This window comes from Notolepis coatsorum (genome assembly GCF_963971535.1).
Source record: "Notolepis coatsorum genome assembly, chromosome: 7".
Classification (NCBI taxonomy): domain Eukaryota; kingdom Metazoa; phylum Chordata; class Actinopteri; order Aulopiformes; family Paralepididae; genus Notolepis; species Notolepis coatsorum.
The window spans coordinates 76,383,552-76,404,259 of record NC_140171.1 but is presented as its reverse complement, the minus strand read 5'-3'; the positions used below and the strand labels follow the sequence as shown (position 1 = coordinate 76,404,259).

At 43.1% G+C, this 20,708-nt stretch overlaps 1 protein-coding gene across 2 annotated transcripts in view; it reads left to right on the top strand.

Annotated features, from left to right (window-relative positions):
• arhgap10 (Rho GTPase activating protein 10) overlaps nt 1–20,708 on the top strand; it is a 282,472-nt gene that overhangs the window by 229,205 nt on the left and 32,559 nt on the right. For both annotated transcript variants that reach the window (XM_084318126.1, XM_084318127.1), the window contains exon 20: nt 19,636–19,789. In XM_084318126.1, coding sequence (XP_084174252.1) covers nt 19,636–19,789 — 154 coding nt within the window. The remainder of the gene's footprint in view (nt 1–19,635; nt 19,790–20,708) is intronic.

The window sequence follows — 20,708 nt, the reverse complement described above, 5'->3', positions numbered from 1 at the left end:
CACAACACTGTCAATGTGTGTGGTCCATGTCAAGTCCTCGGATATGTAGGCTCCGAGGTACTTAAAGCTGTTGACTCTCTCAACCGGTGCCCCGTCGATGCTGAGGGGGCTGTAGTCCTTGACCCCCGACCTCCTGAAGTCCACTATCATCTCCTTTGTTTTGCTGACGTTCAGGGAGAGGCTGTTTTCCTGGCACCATCCCACCAGGACCTTGACCTCTTCCAGGCCCTCTCGTCGTTGGCAGAGATCAGGCCCACCACCACTGTGTCGTCGGCAAATTTGATGATTGTGTTGCTACTCCGCTGAGCCACACAGTCGTGTGTGTACAGGGAGTAGAGGAGGGGACTCAGAACACAGCCCTGGGGGGCCCCTATGTTGAGGGTGATGGATGAGGAGGTGCAGTTGCCTGCTCTCACCACCTGGGGTCTGCCCGTCAGGAAGTCCAAGACCCACTGGCAGAGGTCATAGTTCAAGCCCAGGTCCCTGAGCTTGGCTATGAGTTTGGAGGGGACTATGGTATTGAATGCCGAGCTGTAGTCGATGAATAGCATTCTCACATAGTTCCCCTTCCTCTTGTCCAGGTGTGATGCTGCTGTGTGCAGCACATGGGCTATGGCGTCCTCCGTGGACCTGTTGGGGCGGTATGCAAATTGCAGGGGGTCCATGTTGATGGGGAGGGAGGAGCAGATGTAGCCCTTTACTAGCTTCTCAAAGCACTTCATGGCTATGGAGGTGAGAGCTACAGGGCGGTAGTCGTTGAGGCAAGCAGGCTTGGATTTTTTGGGTACAGGGATAATAGTGGACTTCTTCAGGCAGGTGGGGATGACAGCCTGTTCTAAGGACAGGTTAAATATGTCGGTGAATACCGGGGCCAGTTGGTCGGCACAGACTTTTAGGACGCGGCCGGGGATGCCGTCCGGTCCTGCTGCCTTCCTGATATTCACTTTTTTAAAGGTCCGCCTCACCTCATGCTCTGTTACCCTGAACACTGAGTCTCCATCAGCAGCAGACCCCCCCCCCCCCATTGCCGTGGCTTGTGGGCTGGTGTTGTTATTACCAGCATCAAACCTCTCATAGAAGGTATTGAGGTCATTTGCTAAGGAGATGTCACTGTTCAGTTTGAGGGAGGTGCCTTTGTAGTCTGTCATCGTTTTGAGCCCCTGCCACATAGCTCTGGAGTCAGCCTGTTCAAACTGGAGTTCAATTTTATCTCTGTAGCGCCGTTTGGCCTCTGTCACTGTCCTCCTTACGTTGTATCGCGCCACCTTGTGGTCATTCATGTTGCCTGCCACCAGGCCGTCGTTGTATGCTTTGGTGCGCGCTTTCAGAGCTTCACGGACGGATTTGTCTACCCAGGGTTTTTGATTTGGGTAAACTCTAATTGTGGTAGTGGGGATTGTTTCTTCCACCAAAGTACGAACATAGTCCAGCACTGTCTCCGTGTAGACATTAATGTTATCTGTGTCGCGGAACACGCTCCAGTCTGTGCACTCATACGCAGCCTGGAGCGTCTCCTCTGACGTCACATCCCATTTCTGCACCTCTCGCGAGACTACAGGAGTGCTCTTGATTCTCTGTTTGTACTTTGGTGAAAGGAAAATGGCCGCGTGATCAGACTTACCAAAGCCACTAGCAGAATGAGCCTTGTAGCCACCCTTGAATTGCGAGTAACAGTGATCTAAAATGTTACCGCCTCTGGTGTTACAAGTCACATGCTGATAGAAGTCGGGCAAAACCTTTCTCAGATTGGCGCTATTGAAATCACCCACTACTACAATGGCTGCGTTAACGTTCGCGGCTTGGAGTTTGTTTACCTCATCGTGAAGTCTGGAGAGCGCGACACTATCGCTGGCTTGCGGTGGAATGTACACTCCTACAAGGATGATCGCCGTTAACTCTCTCGGAAGGAAGAAAGGACGACACTTGATTGTTATATATTCCAGGTTGGTGCAGCAGTGGTTCGATAATTCCTTCACGTTGGCTGGATCGCTCCAATTGTTGTTTACCATGAAGGCGATCCCACCTCCACGCTGTTTGCCTGATTCAGCTGTTCTATCCTTGCGGTGGATGAAGAAGTGATCGGCCGGTTGGATGGCGTGGTCCGGGGTTTCTGGCGACAGCCACGTTTCAGTGAAGCAGAGAACATTACAATCTCTAACGTCTCTCTGGAATTTAATCCTTGCTCGGATGTCGTCTAATTTATTGTCAATCGATTGTACATTGGCTAGCAATATACTGGGTAGTGGCGTTCGGTGTCGTCTGGTTCTCAGTCTGTTACGGATCCCAGCTCTCTTCCCACGCCGTCTGATGGTTCCTTTGTTCCTGGGGTCAAGACCTGGTCCTGGTGTTCTCAGGATCTCAACAGGCCATTGCTGCGGTTCAGAAAGCTGATCCAGGGAGTAATCTAGTCGGTAAGTTTCCCGTAATCCGATGTCTATAAGTGACTGACGGTCATACACATTAAATGCACCTACTGTTGTTACAGACAAAACTCTTAAAACTATAAATATTAGCAAAAGTAAGCACAGTCTCGACGGAGCGCACAGACAGGCGGCCGGGCATAGCGGCGCCATCTTTACTAAAAGTATAGTAAAAGTGTACAACAGTAAAATACAGGGTAATACAGTAATTTTGCAGTTTTTCAGTTGGGACTCGACTACAGAAAGCAGTGACATTCTTCTTGTAGGAAGTTATGTAATACAGATTTAAATTCGCAGAGAGAGACCAGGATATGGTCCTGTAGCCCATTCCATGCCCAAGGTGCGAAGCTTGAAAAAGCTGTTCTTCCTAGTTCAGTGTTTATTCTCGGGTTTTTTAAAAGTAGCCATCTTGTGGACCTGGTATGGTAGCTGCTAGAGGCAAAGCTAATTAGGTTGGAAAGATATAGGGGAAGCTTCCCTAGGATGGCCTTATATATAAAAACAAACATGTGGGATTTCCTCCATACGTACAGAGAGGTCCATCCTACCATTTGGTAAAGCACACAATGGTGAGTAAGCCCTTTGGCACTAGTGATGAAGCGCAGAGAAGCATGATACACACTGTCTAGCTTTTTTAGCATTGAAGAGGCAGCATGCATATATATATTATGTCACCATAGTCAATTACAGACAGGAATGTGGCTTGAACAAGTTTCTTTCTGGCCTCAAAAGAAAAGCATGGTTTGTTGCGAAAGAAAAAAACAAGTTTTAGTTTAAGTTTCTTTGAGGTTTCCAATATGCCCTTTAAAAGATGGCTTTTCATCCAGCCATAGCCCAAGATACTTGTAGGATGAAACATTTTCTATGGTTGCTCCCTTTAGCGTAACGATATGAACATGATTCACTGGCTGTGAGCGAGCCCTTGTGAATATCATGGATTTAGTTTTCTTTGCATTTAAAACTAGTTTAAGCTAAAAAAGGGAGGTTTGAAAACAATTAAACGCAGCCTGGAGGTTCTCGATCACCTGAGTAAGGGAGGGAGCACTTGTATACAGGACTGTATCGTCCGCATAAAGATAATAAACTAACCTACACTGTAGCACTCAACACTTTGATGAACATTGTTACTCAGCTGATAGAGTTGTGCCCTTCCTGATGACTTGTCGTACAGAACTTGTAAGTCGCTTTGGATAAAAGCATCAACTAAATGTAAATGTAATGTAAAATGCTCACGTCTGTGTGCGTGCACGGGACTCCTCGTGCGTGTGCTTCTTAATCTCCCTCCAGACATGGCGGCAGCATACCTTGAGGAGGCCACTTGAAAGTGAAAGGTGTATTATTAGCGCACAGTGTTCACCTCGAGAAGCCCTCCAACAACAGTGTCTAGGGTTTCTGAGGACAGTGCCTTTTTCGAGGGTGCCAAGAAATCTTATTTTATTCCAGTAGGAAATAATTACAGATCAAGTTGTATGTTTGACATGGAATTAATTGAATTTTCAAAGGTGTGCCAGGTTAAAGCTGAGAGAGAGAGAGAGAGAGAGAGAGAGAGAGAGAGAGAGAGAGAGAGAGAGAGAGAGAGAGAGAGAGAGAGAGAGAGAGAGAGAGAGAGAGAGAGAGAGAGAGAGAGAGAGAGAGAGAGAGAGAGAGAGAGAGAGAGAGAGAGAGAGAGAGAGAGAGAGAGAGAGAGAGGATTACTTTGTTGCTAAATCTATAGGATATCCATTTTGAACGTCTGATAATTGAACACTTTCTAGACGAGCTGAACATGCTTTTAAGCTTCTTCCCTGAAGATAGCACCCCCCTTGTGCTAATGGGTGACTTCAACCTGCCTGACTCATCCCAGTCTGCCACAGTGGTCTCTCCTACAATCCTTCGACCTGACTCCCACTGCCATGCCTCCCACCCACAAAGCTGGCAGCTCCCTGGACCTCCCTGTCCCCAACCGCCAAGAACCTAGTCGAAGTCCTTGACGACTGGCTGAACTTCTCTGCTCACATCACCTCAACAACCAGAACCTGCAGATTCTTCCTGAGCAATTCTTCATGTACCCTATCCCCCCCCCCCCTCACAGTGAACTGTGGTGTTCCACAAAGAAGCATACTAGGACCACTACTGTTCCTAATTTATGCAAATGACATGTCGTCAGCTTGTGACTGCAACTTGTTCCTGTTTGCGGACGACTCAGCCCTGCTGGTCTCTGACAAGAACAAGTTACAGGTTGAAAAAACCCTCAGCTCGGAACTAGGCAAAATCCTGCATATGGCTCGCCGACAACAAACTATCATTACACATGGGCAAAACAGAGTCCATTCTCTTCGGTTCAAATAACAAACTCAGCAAGACCGACGGCTTCTCAGTTACAGTGGGTGACAATATTGTCACAAGGAAAGGAATGAGGTCAAGGAAAATTACCTACCTGGGTTCCATCCTAGAGGCTAATCTTTCCTGTGACAAAATGGCATCCAATGTAATAAAAAAAGTCAACCAACGAACTTGATTCTTGTACCGGATCTCCTCTCTGGTAAACAAGAATACCCTGAAGACTCTGGCAGGAGCACTCATTCAAGGGTACTATGACTATGCTTGCACCTCATGGTACCAAAGCACCTCAAAGGCACTAAAAACCAAATTACAAACATCTCAAAACAAACTAGTCAGACTACTGCTTGACCTGACTCCTAGAACCCACCTCACCCCTGCACACTTTGCCAACCTAGGATGGCTTAGAGTAGACGACAGAGTACAGCAACTTGCAATGGGCCTGGTCTACAAGATACACTACACGACCAAGGTACCCATGTACATGTCAAAATCTTTTTCTGGATTTTTTTAGTATCACAAACAGTACTGTATTTGAAAATCTGGTATGTCATAAATGTATAGATGTAGCAGTACTGTCTATCTGTATGTCGTGTGTGTCATATGATGAATTGAAAATGGGGGACCCTGATGGAAACAAGACGAAAGTCTTTCTCAGGTCTGCATCCTCTTAACAATTGTATGTATTGAGCTGTACTGTACTGTACCCATTCTGCAATCTGTTAATAAACTTTTCAATCAATCAATCAATCAATCAACATGAGAAGGATTTGCCCCTTCCTGACAAAAGAAGCCACCAAACTCCTCCTGCAATCAACAGTCATGTCTCGCCTCAACTATTGCAATGCACTGCTAGTGCTTCAACTCATACAGAATGCAGCTTGATCACCAATCTACTAGGGGTGGGACAATACATCGATCCAGATCGATATATCGATCTATTATCAATAATCAAATAGGATCGACGCAACGTAAAAAGATCGATTCATATTGCGATACTCTTATTTTGAAAATCCCTGCGAGTCATATCCGCCGGCGCCCAGTATTGTGAAACTCCGTGTAGACATTACAGCAGTGTTTGCGTCTGCTGTAAAGCACTACAGAGCGTCTATTTTGCGAGCCGATATAAGTCTGTGCAGTTTTTTCCCCGCAACGGGTCAAATGCATATAACAGGCGTTGCATCGTCGCCATTCCTTTATGCCAACGTCGCGTTAAATATCTAAATGAACGTCGCGTTGGCTGCTTAAAAGCTAAGCAGCTAACCGTGAGAGAGAACAGGAGAGTGAAGAGGGGACTTGGAAGGAGGAGGGGTGGGGGCTGTGGGGGACTGTGTGTGTGTGTGTGTGTGTGTGTGTGTGTCTGTGTGTGTCTGTGTGTGTCTGTGTGTGTGTTAAAGCTCAATATATAAAAACAAAAGTGAACAGGAGGTCTATTTGTATTAAAAACAATAGATTGTTTTTCATTTAAATGTCTGGAAGAGCTCAAAAATAAATACATCAATTGATATTTCCGTAGCCTTTTTTTAGTTGATCTAAATGTGACTGATTGTGTTAAATGGGCACATAATATCGCCTCATATCGATCGCAGGCACCTGAATTGAATCGTATCGTATCGTATCGTGGCAGACTTTGTGATATCGGCAAATATCGTATCGTTGTCCAAAGAATCGATATCGTATCGTATCGTGATGAAACTGATGATTCCCACCCCTACAATCTACCAAAGTCAACCCACACCACCCCACTTCTGAGAGCTGCACTGGCCACGACAGGACAGCTGAAACCTGCCTACTTTTCTGCCGTTGACTAAAAATGCACTTCAATCAATATCTGAAAAAAAAAACATAACCTTCTTACTGTCTTTTACTATTATGTACATTGCTCCTATGTCTATACTACTATCTATTATGCCTATACTACTACTTACTACAAGAACCATTAAACTGGAACTTCACCAAATTTATAAGATTCATAAATGATTGATGAATAATAGTCTTAAAGCAGTCCAAAAATACTATTGAACATAAACAACTCTCTCTCCCAAATCCTAATACTAGAGTACAAAAGTTCACATTTGTGATGTTATAAGGTGTAAAGTCGGAAGCTGCTTCATAGACTGTGAATTGGGCAATATGTTATAGATAACACCCAGGCGAACATTGTGAGTAAACAGATATAATTTCTGTTTCAGAACTGAGAACACTACTATAGAATGCAGCTCATTTAGGTATTAAAACCTCTTAACAAACAGTCTGTAGGTCCACAAAATCAGTCTCCTGTGTCAATGGAGGAGCTCCAGACTTTATACCTGATGATATCACAAGTTTTTAGTCTCATATCTTATATCTATTCTGGCTTTGGGAGAGAGTAGCTCATGTTAAAGGTCCCATGTCTTATAAATGGCCTTTTCCAGTGTTTAGCATTGTTTTCTAGCAATGTGGGGTTGTATCAATGACACGTGGCCAGATGGCCAGATCATGGCGCTATAACAACAACAAACTCTACATTTGGCGGGTGTATTGCTGAGAACCCAAGGGAGTGTAGTCTCAAGTGTGAAATGGATCAGATGATCGGTTCGGGTCTCCACCACGCTGGGGACAAGCAATCGGACTGCTCTGAACAGGCATGTGCCCCAAACAGACCCCCCCCCCCCCTTGCAACAAGCAAGCAATTGGCCCGTCCCGCATGGTCACGTCCCCAAAGGCCACCCCCCAAATGCACCGTAATTAATACAATGTTAAAGAACATTGAGTTGATTGATTTATTGGTTTGGAAATCTCAACCCATAGAACGATATACATACTGTATTATCTTTGTTATAAGGATATAACCTTATAAATTATGTTATAAGGAGCTTGCTAAATAGTGCTGTACTTATATATTAATGTATGTATTCAGTTTGGGAATATCCACACTAGCTTGCATCTTTGTCATGCAGTTCATCTTCTGGAGAGAAAAAAAGACAATGCCAGAAGTGGAACGGCAGGACTGGGCGGAGCATATGGACAGTTTTAGAGGAATTGTAAAGCTAGTAACAGCTTGAACCCTAGTTTATATCCTCGTAGCTTTGATATTAGCAAACACTGCAACAGTAAATAAACGTGGTCAAGTTGTCTATATTTGACTGTTACTGTCTATAAGGTGAATAGCGTGGTAGAAGATAATTCCAAAATACTCATATCTGAAAGGGTTAATTCAGCTGACGATGCTAATAGAAAGATGACTGTTATGTACCAGGAGCCTGATCACTCCTGTGTCACTGTGCAGGCAGGCCTGATCACTCCTGTGTCACGGGGCATGCAGGTGAGGGCTGCCAATTAGCCAATTAGTGCTGATTGGTTACCTGCTGGGAGCTTTAAAGGCAGCCCTAGTAACACACATGCAGAGTCGGTGCTTAGAGGGAGAGCTGTCACATTCTTCCAGTCCGTGTCCGTTGGGTTACATTAGTACATTAGTTTACATTTACATTAATAGTTCCTTGATATAGTAGCATTTTGAGTTAGAGCACAGGGTTTTGGTGTTGGTTTGCACATAGGTTGCGTACCCATGAGTCAGGGTCGTAACAGTTGGGCGCTCGTCTGGGATATTTTACCCCTAGAACTTTGTTTGGTGTTTTTTTTTTTTTGTGTTACACAGGGTGTCATGGTATTATGGTTTGGGTGGTGTTCGTTACATATGGTGTAACGTGGGGGCTTGAGCCATTTCATCTAACAGGTGAGTATGCCGTATTTGTTTGTAATTTGATGTGACTATGTATGCTGTTAAAATATATAGTTTAGTGGGCACCACATGTAGGTAGGGACGTTATTTTCTGGTTGTTGGTTAGCTTCCTGTGCACCACGTACTCCTGGGGCAGTCAGGGAAGGGATTAGCACCATCTGCTTGTCTGGTACCGTATCATGTGCTGGACGGGTGGATGGTCAAGTATGATCTTTGACTGGTAGCAGGTGTGGTTGAAGATGGTTAGGTCTACAGGGCATTAGTTTAAGGGTAGGTAGATTAGGGCGGCCAGAAAACACAGGTAGTGTGGTAGGGCTTGATTTAGTGTTTCTTAGGGTAGACATGTGGTGGGCCGGTTTTGACTGCAGTTTAGACGTAGAAGCATATGTAGTCATATCAGGTTAGAAGGCGCACCTGTTTGGATTTGTTTGTTGGATTTATTCTGTTTGTTTGAGTGTTTGGTGAGCATACCTGGTAGCACCTAACACCCTGCGTGTATGACACGTCTATTTGGGGTGGGTGTGTTTTATTTTTATGTTTTTTTTGCGACCTAGAAAGGTGCGCTCCGTAGCACACATTTCCACCGCGTCCCTTTATGGTTATTATTAGTGGCTTTGGCATTCTTTATGGTTCGTCGTGGTTCTTCAGTGGTTCTTCAGTGGTTCTTTAGTGTTTCTTTAGTGGCTCTTTAGGTAGGTTGTGTGTGTGCTAGGGTGCTTTTGGCAGCTTTTGTGACTCTAAAGTGAACGGGTTGTGGCGCTGGTGCAGGAAAGATGGCTTCCATTAGGGATTTTGTTGATCTCCCTTCGCATGACATGTTGGAGAGGTTTTCCAAAGAACAGCTTCTGGAGCTTGCTGTGCACTACAAGGTGGAGCTTTCTCCCAGTGAGAAACGTTTGAAGCCAACTGCCTTGAGTGCTTTGAGGGTGTTACTCATTAGAGAGCAGGTGCTTGTGGCGAGGGTGGAGGAGCCTCCTTTGTCTGTCGTGTCTCCGCTATTATCTGGTGCAGAGGGTGAGTGGAGGATTAGGGAGTTGGAGTTTAAGGAAAGGCAGCTAGAGCGGGAGCGTGAGGAGAGGAGAGAGGAGCGTGAGCTTAAGGAGAGAGAGAGGAGAGAGGAGCGTGAGCTTAAGGAGAGGCAGCTACAACAAGAGCGTTACTTGAAGGACTTAGAGCACGAGCGCGCGCAAAGGAGCTTGCTTATAAGCACGCTGTCTTGCAGGCGGGTGCTCTGCATCCAGAGTCACGTTCCGGTTTTGATGTAGGCAGGAATATTAGGATGGTACCTCCATTTTTTGAGAAAGACGTGGAAAGATATTTTCCCCTTTTTGAACGGGTGGCAACCACATTGAAGTGGCCTGATACCTCCTGGACACTGCTGCTGCAATGTGTTTTAGTTGGTAGGGCACAAGAAGCCTACACTGCTCTGTCCCTTGAACAAAGCGCTGATTATGAGCTTGTTAAAGCTTCCATATTGAGGGCTTATGAGTTGGTCCCCGAGGCCTATCGTCAGCGTTTTAGAGGTTATCGCAGGTCGGAGGGGCAGTCTTATGTTGAATTTGGAAGGGAGAAGGAGAACCTGTTTGACAGGTGGTGCACTTCTCAGAAGGCAGAGTCAAGAGAGCAGCTTAGGCAGTTGATTCTCCTAGAGGAGTTTAAAAGATGTGTTCCTGATACCGTTTCCACACATCTAAATGAGCGTAAGGTATCGAAGATAGGCGACGCCGCTGTCTTCGATGATGAGTTTGTGTTGACACACAAGTCCGTGTTTTTGGAGGACTACCGTGTTGAGTCCGGGGATAGGCGTCCTGTTCAGGGGGGCCGTTTCCCAAAACCTGTGTCTGCTGGTCAGTTAACTTCACCTCCTAGGCGGGGTGGTTCTGCTGGTGCATTCCCAGAAGGGATTATCTGTTTCTACTGTAAAGAACCTGGTCATATCGTTGCTGGGTGCCCGGTGCTTGAGCAGAAAAATGTCAGAACCGTGGCTCTGGTAGAAACCATATGCAGAACGCCTATGCCAATGTTAGATGGTGATGGGGGAAGTATTAAAAGTGTGGACAAAGAGCTTGAGGGTTCCTCAAGGTTTATGATGGATGGGTTTGTTTCCCTGACTAATGCACTAGAGTCCAAACAGGCTATAACAATTTGGAGAGATACCGGTGCTTTTCAGTCCCTCATTCTGGAGGGGTTTTTGCCGTTTTCAGAAAACTCTTCTTTGCATTCCGGTGTCGTTGTTCGGGGCTTTGGGGGTGGATTTGTGGATGCACCTTTGCATGAGGTCACGCTCAATTCTCCCTTAGTATCAGGCAATGTTGTTGTGGGGGTATGTTCTCACATTCCCATAAAGGGGGTCTCCTTCATTCTAGGGAATGATTTGGCTGGTGACAAAGTGTTGGCTACTCCGGTTGTAACTCCCATTCCTGTGGTTTATGAGGTCCCTAATGAGCTGGCACAGAAACATCCAGGAGTGTTCCCTGTGTGTGCTGTGGCACGGGAAATGTCAAAGGACAAAAGTGATGTTGTTGATACTTCGACTTGGGACATTACACTTAGTGACACATTCTTTGTTGAATTAAAATGTGTACCTGTTGAGAATTTTGGAAAGCACACTGTGGATGTACCTCTGCATAATGATTCTCTTGATTGTGGCTTTGTGTTAGGCCCGGTGGTGAAACCAGAGTTGACATGCGTGCCGGAGAAGCAGGTGACAGGAGATGATATGGCAGCGCAGTGTCTCAAGGTCTTCCCAGCCTGTACGGTGGCTGAGGCCACGAACGAATTGGAGGATGAGTGTGGGAAGGATGCTATGAGAGGTGCTGTTGTTTCATGTGACACTGTTCTAGTTGGAGAGGCTACTAAGCCTGACTTAGGCTGCCAGCCTTCCCACAGTAGCTCTATTGTCCCTAATGTTTCACTTGTGGGCAGGGATGGTCCCAGTATGTCAGTTGATGATTCTGACATTGATCCACATGTCCACACTGATTCTCTGCCATGCACTAGGTGTGATGGTCAACCTAGTTTCCTGTGTCCTGTGGAGCAGGAGCCGCCTTCGCGACCTGATCTGTTGAGTGGCAGCCATTTTGATTTTGATCAGGACAATGTTATTTTGGGTGACGCCATTTTAGATGGTGTTCCAGACGTTTTTGTGACTGTCGTACTGCCATGTTCCTGGTACGCTGGGGCTGTACCTGAGGCGGTACATCCTACTCTGGATGTTCACGGTTTGCAGTATCCTGAACTGCCAGTGCCAGGTGGGATGGATATGGGCGCGGTGGTGGTATCAGTGATCTATGGTTTTTGTTGTGCTGTGTTCTGTTCTGTTGAGCGCAGATCTCAGGTTGATTTTGGTTTGCAGTCTATTTTTGACAGATCGGTATCGGTGGAGGGGCCTGTTGAAAGGGAGCATACAACACGGTTGGTGGTCGTGTTCGACAGGGGCCGACCCGCTATCGCTGTTGTGGTGGTGGCCCTGACAACTAATGGGTCACAGTTTTTTATTTTTTTTGTTTATGGGTTGTTGTGTGGTGGTTGCCTCTGGGGCAACCAGTTTGGTGGGGGAGGTGTTATGTACCAGGAGCCTGATCACTCCTGTGTCACTGTGCAGGCAGGCCTGATCACTCCTGTGTCACGGGGCATGCAGGTGAGGGCTGCCAATTAGCCAATTAGTGCTGATTGGTTACCTGCTGGGAGCTTTAAAGGCAGCCCTAGTAACACACATGCAGAGTCGGTGCTTAGAGGGAGAGCTGTCACATTCTTCCAGTCCGTGTCCGTTGGGTTACATTAGTACATTAGTTTACATTTACATTAATAGTTCCTTGATATAGTAGCATTTTGAGTTAGAGCACGGGGTTTTGGTGTTGGTTTGCACATAGGTTGCGTACCCATGAGCCAGGGTCGTAACCAGTGGCGTCGTTAGCCCTGGGCTTCCGGGGCTTTAGCCCCGGATGTTTTTCTCCTAGCCCCGGATCTAAAAAGAAAAAAAAAAAGAAAAAAAAAATTACATTTTTTTTTATTTTTATTTTTTTTATTTATTTTTTTTTTATGTCAGCATCCCCATTGTCTGTGCTGAATGTTTGTTACTGTTTGGTATTTTTTGTTGGTTTTTAGTACTTTTAAACATTTTTAGTAAGTAGTTTTCATTTGATCCTATAATTCTTTCATTCACCGATTTGTGGACTTTTTTTTTAGTGTCCTGAAAGGCGCCTTATAAATCAAATGCATTATTATTATTATTATTATCATCCAGGAGGGAAAAGACACTTTGGATAGTAGGGACTGCATCTCTGCCTGTCCTGACCAGGAAACACTTTGCAACTGTGATCTCCTCTGGCAATAGTTGGATATTGTAATGTGTGGCGAGGGGTTGCAGCAATTCCACTGAGAGAAACTGGTCTGAGGCTGGATAACATGCCTGTATGCCTCTCATAAATTGTTATCCAACTCATGAGAACCTGCTCTCAAGCTCTTGCAGCATTCTGTCGACGACTGGATAGAACAGTCTCTGTCTCAGCTGATCTCCTGAGCTGAGGTCTGAGCTTGTGCCACAAGATGACTCAACTACATACTCGTCCATCCTTTTCTGCTTCCTCCTTTGGCTGGTAGTATGTTCCTCAATCCAAAGGCCATTACATATGGCCTTTGTCCTGTCATACATGTCCACTGCCATCTCTGATGTGCGATAACCTTTGAGTGTGTCCTGCACTGTGCTTTTAAATAGTACAGATATTGAAGATGTGCACTTTAACGCAGCAGCACCTGGAGCCATCCATACCCATGTCCAGTGTCCTATAATAAGCTTTAATCGAACCTCGGATAGTCCGGTTGGTTTGGGGTGGTGTGAAAGCTCATTCACTCTTGCAAGTGAACCCTGCTGCGGTTCATTTGAGATGTGAATGCAAAGCGGACCAAAGGCAGGAAAAGACCCAAAAATCGAATATTTTTTTAATGAGAAGACTGAAACATATGTATATAATGAAACACACAATAGTTTTTTTTCGATTGCCTAAGCATGATTTTGAAAACGGGGCCCGGTGTTTCAAAACACACAATTAGCACAACCACACACACAATTATCAGAACACCTCAGATCCTTTGCTAAATTAAACACTTGTCAAAACCATACACTAATTTTGTTACCATATGAAACACACATTACATAATGACTTAATTCTGTTTGAACCAGTTACACACACTGCTGTGCTTAACCTAAAACACATTTAGCAATTCTACTTCTCAGTGATTAGAGTACTGTAAGTGAAGTACGCAGATAATGTGCAAATATACAATAAATTCACCAAACACTACACAAGACCAATGCTGTAGATTGATGAAAATATAATTTATTTATCTACATATACCCAAATCAATGATGCAGACTGATGAAAAAAAACATTTTCTCTCCATATAACCAAATCAGTCAACATTTCAACATGGAGAATCACAACAATACATGTCCCAGTTTTCATGCTACTATGTGCATAACACTGTAAGCTCAGCAAATATCAGACAAACATAAAATACTGTATCCAGTACAGGTTAAAATTACAGTAACACAATTTCTTTTTTGAAAAAATGTAAACAGAAAATACTAGACATTATCTCTTTGCCTAGCTGGATCTGGCAAGATAATTTTTTGTTGTGATTTTCCATGTTGACTGACTTGGGAAAATGGGAGAAAATGTATATTTTCATCAGTCTGCATCATTGGTTGTCTTGTGTAGTGTTTGGTGAATGTATTGTATATTTTCACGTTCTCTGTGTACAGTACTTCACTCTCCTTCCATTTTGGTTGAAGACAGGTGAACTCACCTGCTGCATTTTTATAGTGCTTAAACCTGATTGTGTATCTACAATTAACTGTGTTTTTATTTTGTTATTGGTGTATATGTGTATGTATGTACAGTATATGTATATATATTATATGTATATATATGTGTATATATGTATATTTGTACTCCTGTTGGGGCTTCTTGGACCAGATCAATGTTTTATCTGGCTAAATAAATAAATAAATAAATAAGAAACTGATGATTTGGTCCTGTTAACTTTGAATTTTCTAGGGACTGCCCATATCCCTCTCATGGACCTGGACCTCACTTTGAGAACCTCTAATGATTCTAGTTATTCAGTATTCATCTCTAATTAATCTAAAATTGCATATTTCTGTGCTTAAAAAAAAAAAAAAAAAAAAAAGGGGGGGGGGGGGGGGGTGACCCCCTCCTCCACCCCCCTGGGCTGAAGCCCCCAATGTTTTCTAACCCTAAAAACGCCCCTGGTCGTAACAATGACATAAATAACCAAAAGCCCTATAATAATAATAATAATAATAATAATAATAATACATCTATTTTATATAGCGCTTTTCCAGGTGCTCAAAGACGCTTATGACTCAGCTGTGCATGCAGTAGGTAGGTTTGTCTGTTCATACTCATGTACACTTATTTCCTAGGTTTATTTTATATGAATATTATTATTCTTATCTCTGTCATTCCACCGTGGTGAGACCAAAGGCACATTTCCAGTCTGGACAATAAACATGTCTTGAATTGGATTAAGTTTTGGTTCACAACGTACTGTACAACATACCAGCTCAGTTTGAGCACAACGCCTATAACTGTCAACATGGTAACAAATGTCATTCTGGGAGAACACTTATCAATCAAAATACACAAATGTCCAATAACTTGCTCCTTAGTAGGCTTTTATGCATGAATTCATCGTGTTGCGTTTTCACATTAAGCTTTCTAAATATTTCATTTTGGGAGTTTGTTTGCACCTTGTTCTTCAGATTTCTTTTGGACGTGCTCCAACACCATCCTGCGATCCAGATTTAGAGAGGGTTGGTGTTTCAAAGCCTTTTAACTAAATATTCCCATCATGTTCTTCTCCTTGATGTCTTGTCTGACAAAATTCTCTCACCTCATCTCACCTTGAGAAGTGAGTTACTTTAGAGTTCTGATTTGCACAGGAAAATACCAGCTACAGACAAAACGCTGTCACCTAACCTCCTGGAGAAAGTTAAATTGCAGTAAAGTTTCAAAACTGAGCAAAGCACAATCTGCTCCGAGCAATAGGTTAACCTAGATGATGTGCTGCCATCACCATAGAACCTAAAACTGAGGGTAGATGGGGACCTATCGTGTCCACTGTGTTCAGAGATGGCAACTTTGAGGCATATTATGTCAGGCTGTGTAAGACTAATCTTTCCCAAGGTCGGTATACATGGCATACATGGTTTTGAAAGGCTTAGCGGCAGGAATTGAAAGCAGAAGAGTACAGGTGAATTCAGGATGTAATCAAGTAGAGAGTGTAGCCATTTGATTTGTCCATTAGGGAAAGAAATGTAGGGGGGTTGGTTTTTAAGCAGGCACGAGTCAGGCCACCTAAAAGGAGCTAATGACGCAGGTCGATTTTGGAGGAAAATGTGTTATTCCACAAGAGCTGCTTAGGATTAACTTGAGGCCTGACCTAGTGTTATAGTATGTTAGTCAGTGGTAGGGCTGTCCCCGACTAAGGATTTGTATAGTCGACTTTGATTGGCCGAAATTTGCAGATAGTCGACTGGTAGTCGACTATAAAAAAAATTATCATTCCATTTGGGCTATGGGGGGTGCTTAATTAATGTGTGAAGGAGTCGACTGAAGGCTTCTTGTCCTCTGCGAAAGCATGCAATTGGTCCACTGATGGATACATCTTGATATTTGTCTAGTCCAGTGTGTTCATTAGATGGGTGAAATCCTCTTTCTGTGCCCGTTTCTTAGGCAGTTAGCCTCTGGTATGCGCGGCTCCTTTAGATCGATTAGTCGACTATTCGACTAATCGGGGTCAGCCCTAGTCAGTGGATAGTTTATTTTATAGAATTAACTTTTTCACTTAGTTTAACAGAGAAATACATGGCTTTTCATTATTTGAATACTTGAGACAAAGGACCAAGTATCAGTGGGCAATGTTTTCAAACCTAATTATCTAATTAAGTTTGTACATAAAGTTGGAGTGTTGTTGTGCTGTTTAAACGAAGATATTCACTGGAACATATCGTTGTCATATATTTATCAATTATCAATAGATTTATTTATGACTTCACTTGGTAATTTCCTTGTTATGAGCTCCCGTCCTCCTGGATTGATCGAGTTTTACCCAAAGTGTTATGCCTGTGAGCTACCACTAGGGGGAGAGCAGCTAACAGTGAGTGACTAAGTGAGTGAATGTGTAATTTTCTATTGAAACCTGCTAATATATATATTTAAAAAAATTATAATAAAAAAATTTAAACAAGACTAGGCAAGCCGGACCAGGATACATTGTTTGTTTGTTTGTAAATTATGATTAATGTAAACAACTATGTACGTACCGGTATGTACCGTATAGCTTATGTTATGTCTAACACTCAGTGGCACACTTGATGCATGCTCTACAGCAGGGGTGCCCAACCTTTTTTGAACCAAGATCTACTTTTTAATTTACCACCTAGCCGAGAGCTACCAGCCAAAATTGTATATTGTAAGCCGTCATTTGAGGCTTTATAAAAGCAGCATAATGAACACAAATCTGTCAGTGCCGAATCCGACCTCATCTTAAATAACAAACAGCATTGCTTGTTGTAGTTAACAAAGAGAGGCAGAGTTGATTTTGCAAAAAAAAAAAAAAAAAAATTAGAATCTAATTTTATTAATCAAGATCTACTTGAAATCAGCCCGCGATCTACCTGTCGATCGCGATCGACTGGTTGGGCACCACTGCTCTACAGTTTAGAAGCTGGCTACTGGCTAGCAAAGGTTAAGCCACTAAAGCAACCCCCCTGTGCTTTGCTGCTAGAATAAGAAACAATGCAAAACAAAGCCAAGCTTGGTTTTAATAATAATAATAATAATAATAATAATAATAATAATAATAATAATAATAATAATAATAATAATAATAATAATAATAATAATAATAATAGATTGAATTTTAAGAGAGAAGCGCCTTTCTCAGACTCAAGGACACTGTACAAGGAAAGGATGGAAAAAAAATAAAAATAAGAAATAAAATTGAAAAAAAATATAATAAAATACATAAAATATCTGTGTATAGTAACAACAAGAAAAAAACAAATAAGATAAGAGATAAAAAAAGTTTATAGTTTATCAGTGAGCTGGATACAATCCTACCTGGAGGGGAGAGAACAGATGGTAGAGGTAAACGGTACCCTATCCCCCCCCCCCTCACAGTGAACTGTGGTGTTCCACAAGGAAGCATACTAAGACCGCTACTGTTCCTAATTTATGCAAATTACATGTTGTCAGCTTGTGACTGCAACTTGTTCCTGTTTGCGGACGACTCAGCCCTGCTGGTCTCTGACAAGAACAAGTTACAGGTTGCAAAAACCCTCAGCTCGGAACTAGGCAAAATCTGCATATGGCTCGCCGACAACAAACTATCATTACACATGGGCAAAACAGAGTCCATTCTCTTCAGTTCAAATAACAAACTCAGCAAGACCGACGGCTTCTCAGTTACAGTGGGTGACAATATTGTCACAAGGAAAGATGAAATTACCTACCTGGGTTCCATCCTAGAGGCTAATCTTTCCTGTGACAAAATGGCATCCAATGTAATAAAAAAAGTCAACCAACGAACTCTATTCTTGTACCGGATCTCCTCTCTGGTAAACAAGAATACCCTGAAGACTCTGGCAGGAGCACTCATTCAAGGGTACTACGACTATGCTTGCACCTCATGGTACCAAAGCACCTCAAAGGCACTAAAAACCAAATTACAAACATCTCAAAACAAACTAGTCAGACTACTGCTTGACCTGACTCCTAGAACCCACCTCACCCCTGCCCACTTTGCCAACCTAGGATGGCTTAGAGTAGACGACAGAGTACAGCAACTTGCAATGGGTCTGGTCTACAAGATACACTACACGACCAAGTCAAAATACTTCCCAAAGGTCAGTGAATACCACGATCACAACACCAGAGGGAGCTCCACAAATCATGTGAAACCCAGAAACCCCTTAACAATTGTATGTATTGAGCTGTACTGTACTGTACCCATTCTGCAATCTGTTAATAAACTTTTCAATCAATCAATTCAATCAATCAATCAATTGTGTTACAGAATTTTGCGGCCTGCTGGTGCTAACATTAGCAGATAGCATCCACCGTCACTAATGTTAAGCTTAAACTAAAGCTAGAGGCGACCAGTAGGCAACTACTAGTTAAAGCTAACGTTAACCCTAGGGTGACTATATTTTCAAACCACCAAATGCTGGTATAGATGTTACAGGTTTCATTTGCAGTCCTGCACAAAAACACCTTTTCATCAGAAACAAGGTCAAATAAATAGGCTGCGGCCGATATATGCAGGGTCCCTATCTCTTGTTGTGGAATTAACACAACATTATGCATACTTTTTGACAATAAATAAAATAAGAATTTGTTCTTACTTGCTTGCCTGGGTAAATAAAGGTTACGATAATTTCCGATATTACATTTTAATGCCAATATCGGACATCTCTACAAATGACACAACCACATCCAAAACAAGCGGTGTCCTTTTTGAACTTTTATCAGCTGCTCCAGCACCTCCTCCATCTCCCCAAAACAGGACCTTTACTCTACAGAGTGAAAGGACCGGAGTTTCCTCTGCACCGCTGTCTCACTGCACCAGAGTGAATGTAGCACTATGACCTCTACAACCTCCAAAATAGACACGTCGCTGTTTTGGCGTGATTTGATTTGAATAGTCCCCTAACCCCCCCCCCCCCCCCCCCCCTAAGGTTCATCTATCCCCTATATGCCAATACATTATTCAACCCTATCTTTTGTGTTACCGATGGGGGTTAGTGGACGACAGCCCTGCAGTGGAACAAAACCATGTCTAGTTAAAACAGCCTCGTTTTCAGAGCCTCTGTATACTTTTTTCAAATCACTTCTCAAACACACTTGCTTTTATGTATTTTTTTAAATCAGATTCCTTTGATTGTTTTATTTATTTATTTTGCATCTCTTATTTGTTTGTCCTTTTCTTTCTTTAATTCCTTTATTTTATTTTAGCTGAATGGGTTTTATTATACTTTTTTAAGTTATAAAACAATAAGTTTTATTGTTTTAGAAAACTGTGATACTGTTGATGATGATGATACTGATGCAACAATAATAATCGTCATTGTTTTTATTCCCCTCTCAGTGACCGCGGGGGGAGACTGCTCCAACTCACCCATGGACCAAGCGTCTATGGGTAGTAATGAGTCTGTGTCGTCCCAGTCGTCCACAGCCTCGGTCTCGGAGACGCCCCCGGAGAAGATGGCCCACCCCCCTCTCACCGCCAAGGGCAGCTCCGGGTGAGTGCTCTAAATACACCGTCCAAGACCACCCAGCCATCGTATTCCATACACACACACACACAGTACAGTAGAACATCGCTCATCCCAACCCCATCATTATTGAAATATTATGTATGAAAACACATGGGACCTCTCCCGAAATGTGTTTTATTCAAAAAGTATATTACCAAGTGCAAGTTGTTTCCAGGTGCAATATCTGGCAGAACATGTGTTTATACAGTGTATGATATAATGTTGTTTAGATGCACAACAGATGAAGTAGTGCACTTAGGGAAACCCTGTTGGATGGGTCAGTCTTAAGGTTTGGATAAATGTAACACTTCAATCCAATGACGATTCAAATTGATTACAATTCCTTATAAAAATCTAAATGTAATGTGATGCATTTTGGTATATACAGTGTCATAGATTAGAAGCATGAGGGCAGATTCTCTAAACATGCCTATGAAGGGCCACTAGGGGCAGAATGGCTAACTGTGAGTGAGGGAAGAAGCGAGGGAGGGAGGGAGGGAGGGATGGAGCAACTGACTGACCGAAGGAGTGAGATAGCGATCTTGTGGTTCTATGAGGTGCTTTCCATCAGGGAGAAAAGTGCAATAGGTACTGTATACAAATGTGACCGTATTGATCCAGTCAACAATGACTGAATATTATGGAAATAAAACCTTACACCAATGTATTGATTCACAATATGATCTTCATGAATTCATTAAATAGATGATCACATAATTTAGATTAATTAAGCAATAGAACGCAAGAGGGAGTGTGTTATAGTAAATAAAGTCACAGCTGTGGTCGTAAAAAAATATATATAATACAAAATAATTTACTATATATATATATATATGAAACCGGTCTCATTTGACATGCCCTGAGTGGGAGTCGAACTCCGGTCTCCCGCACCGCGGGGGCGACA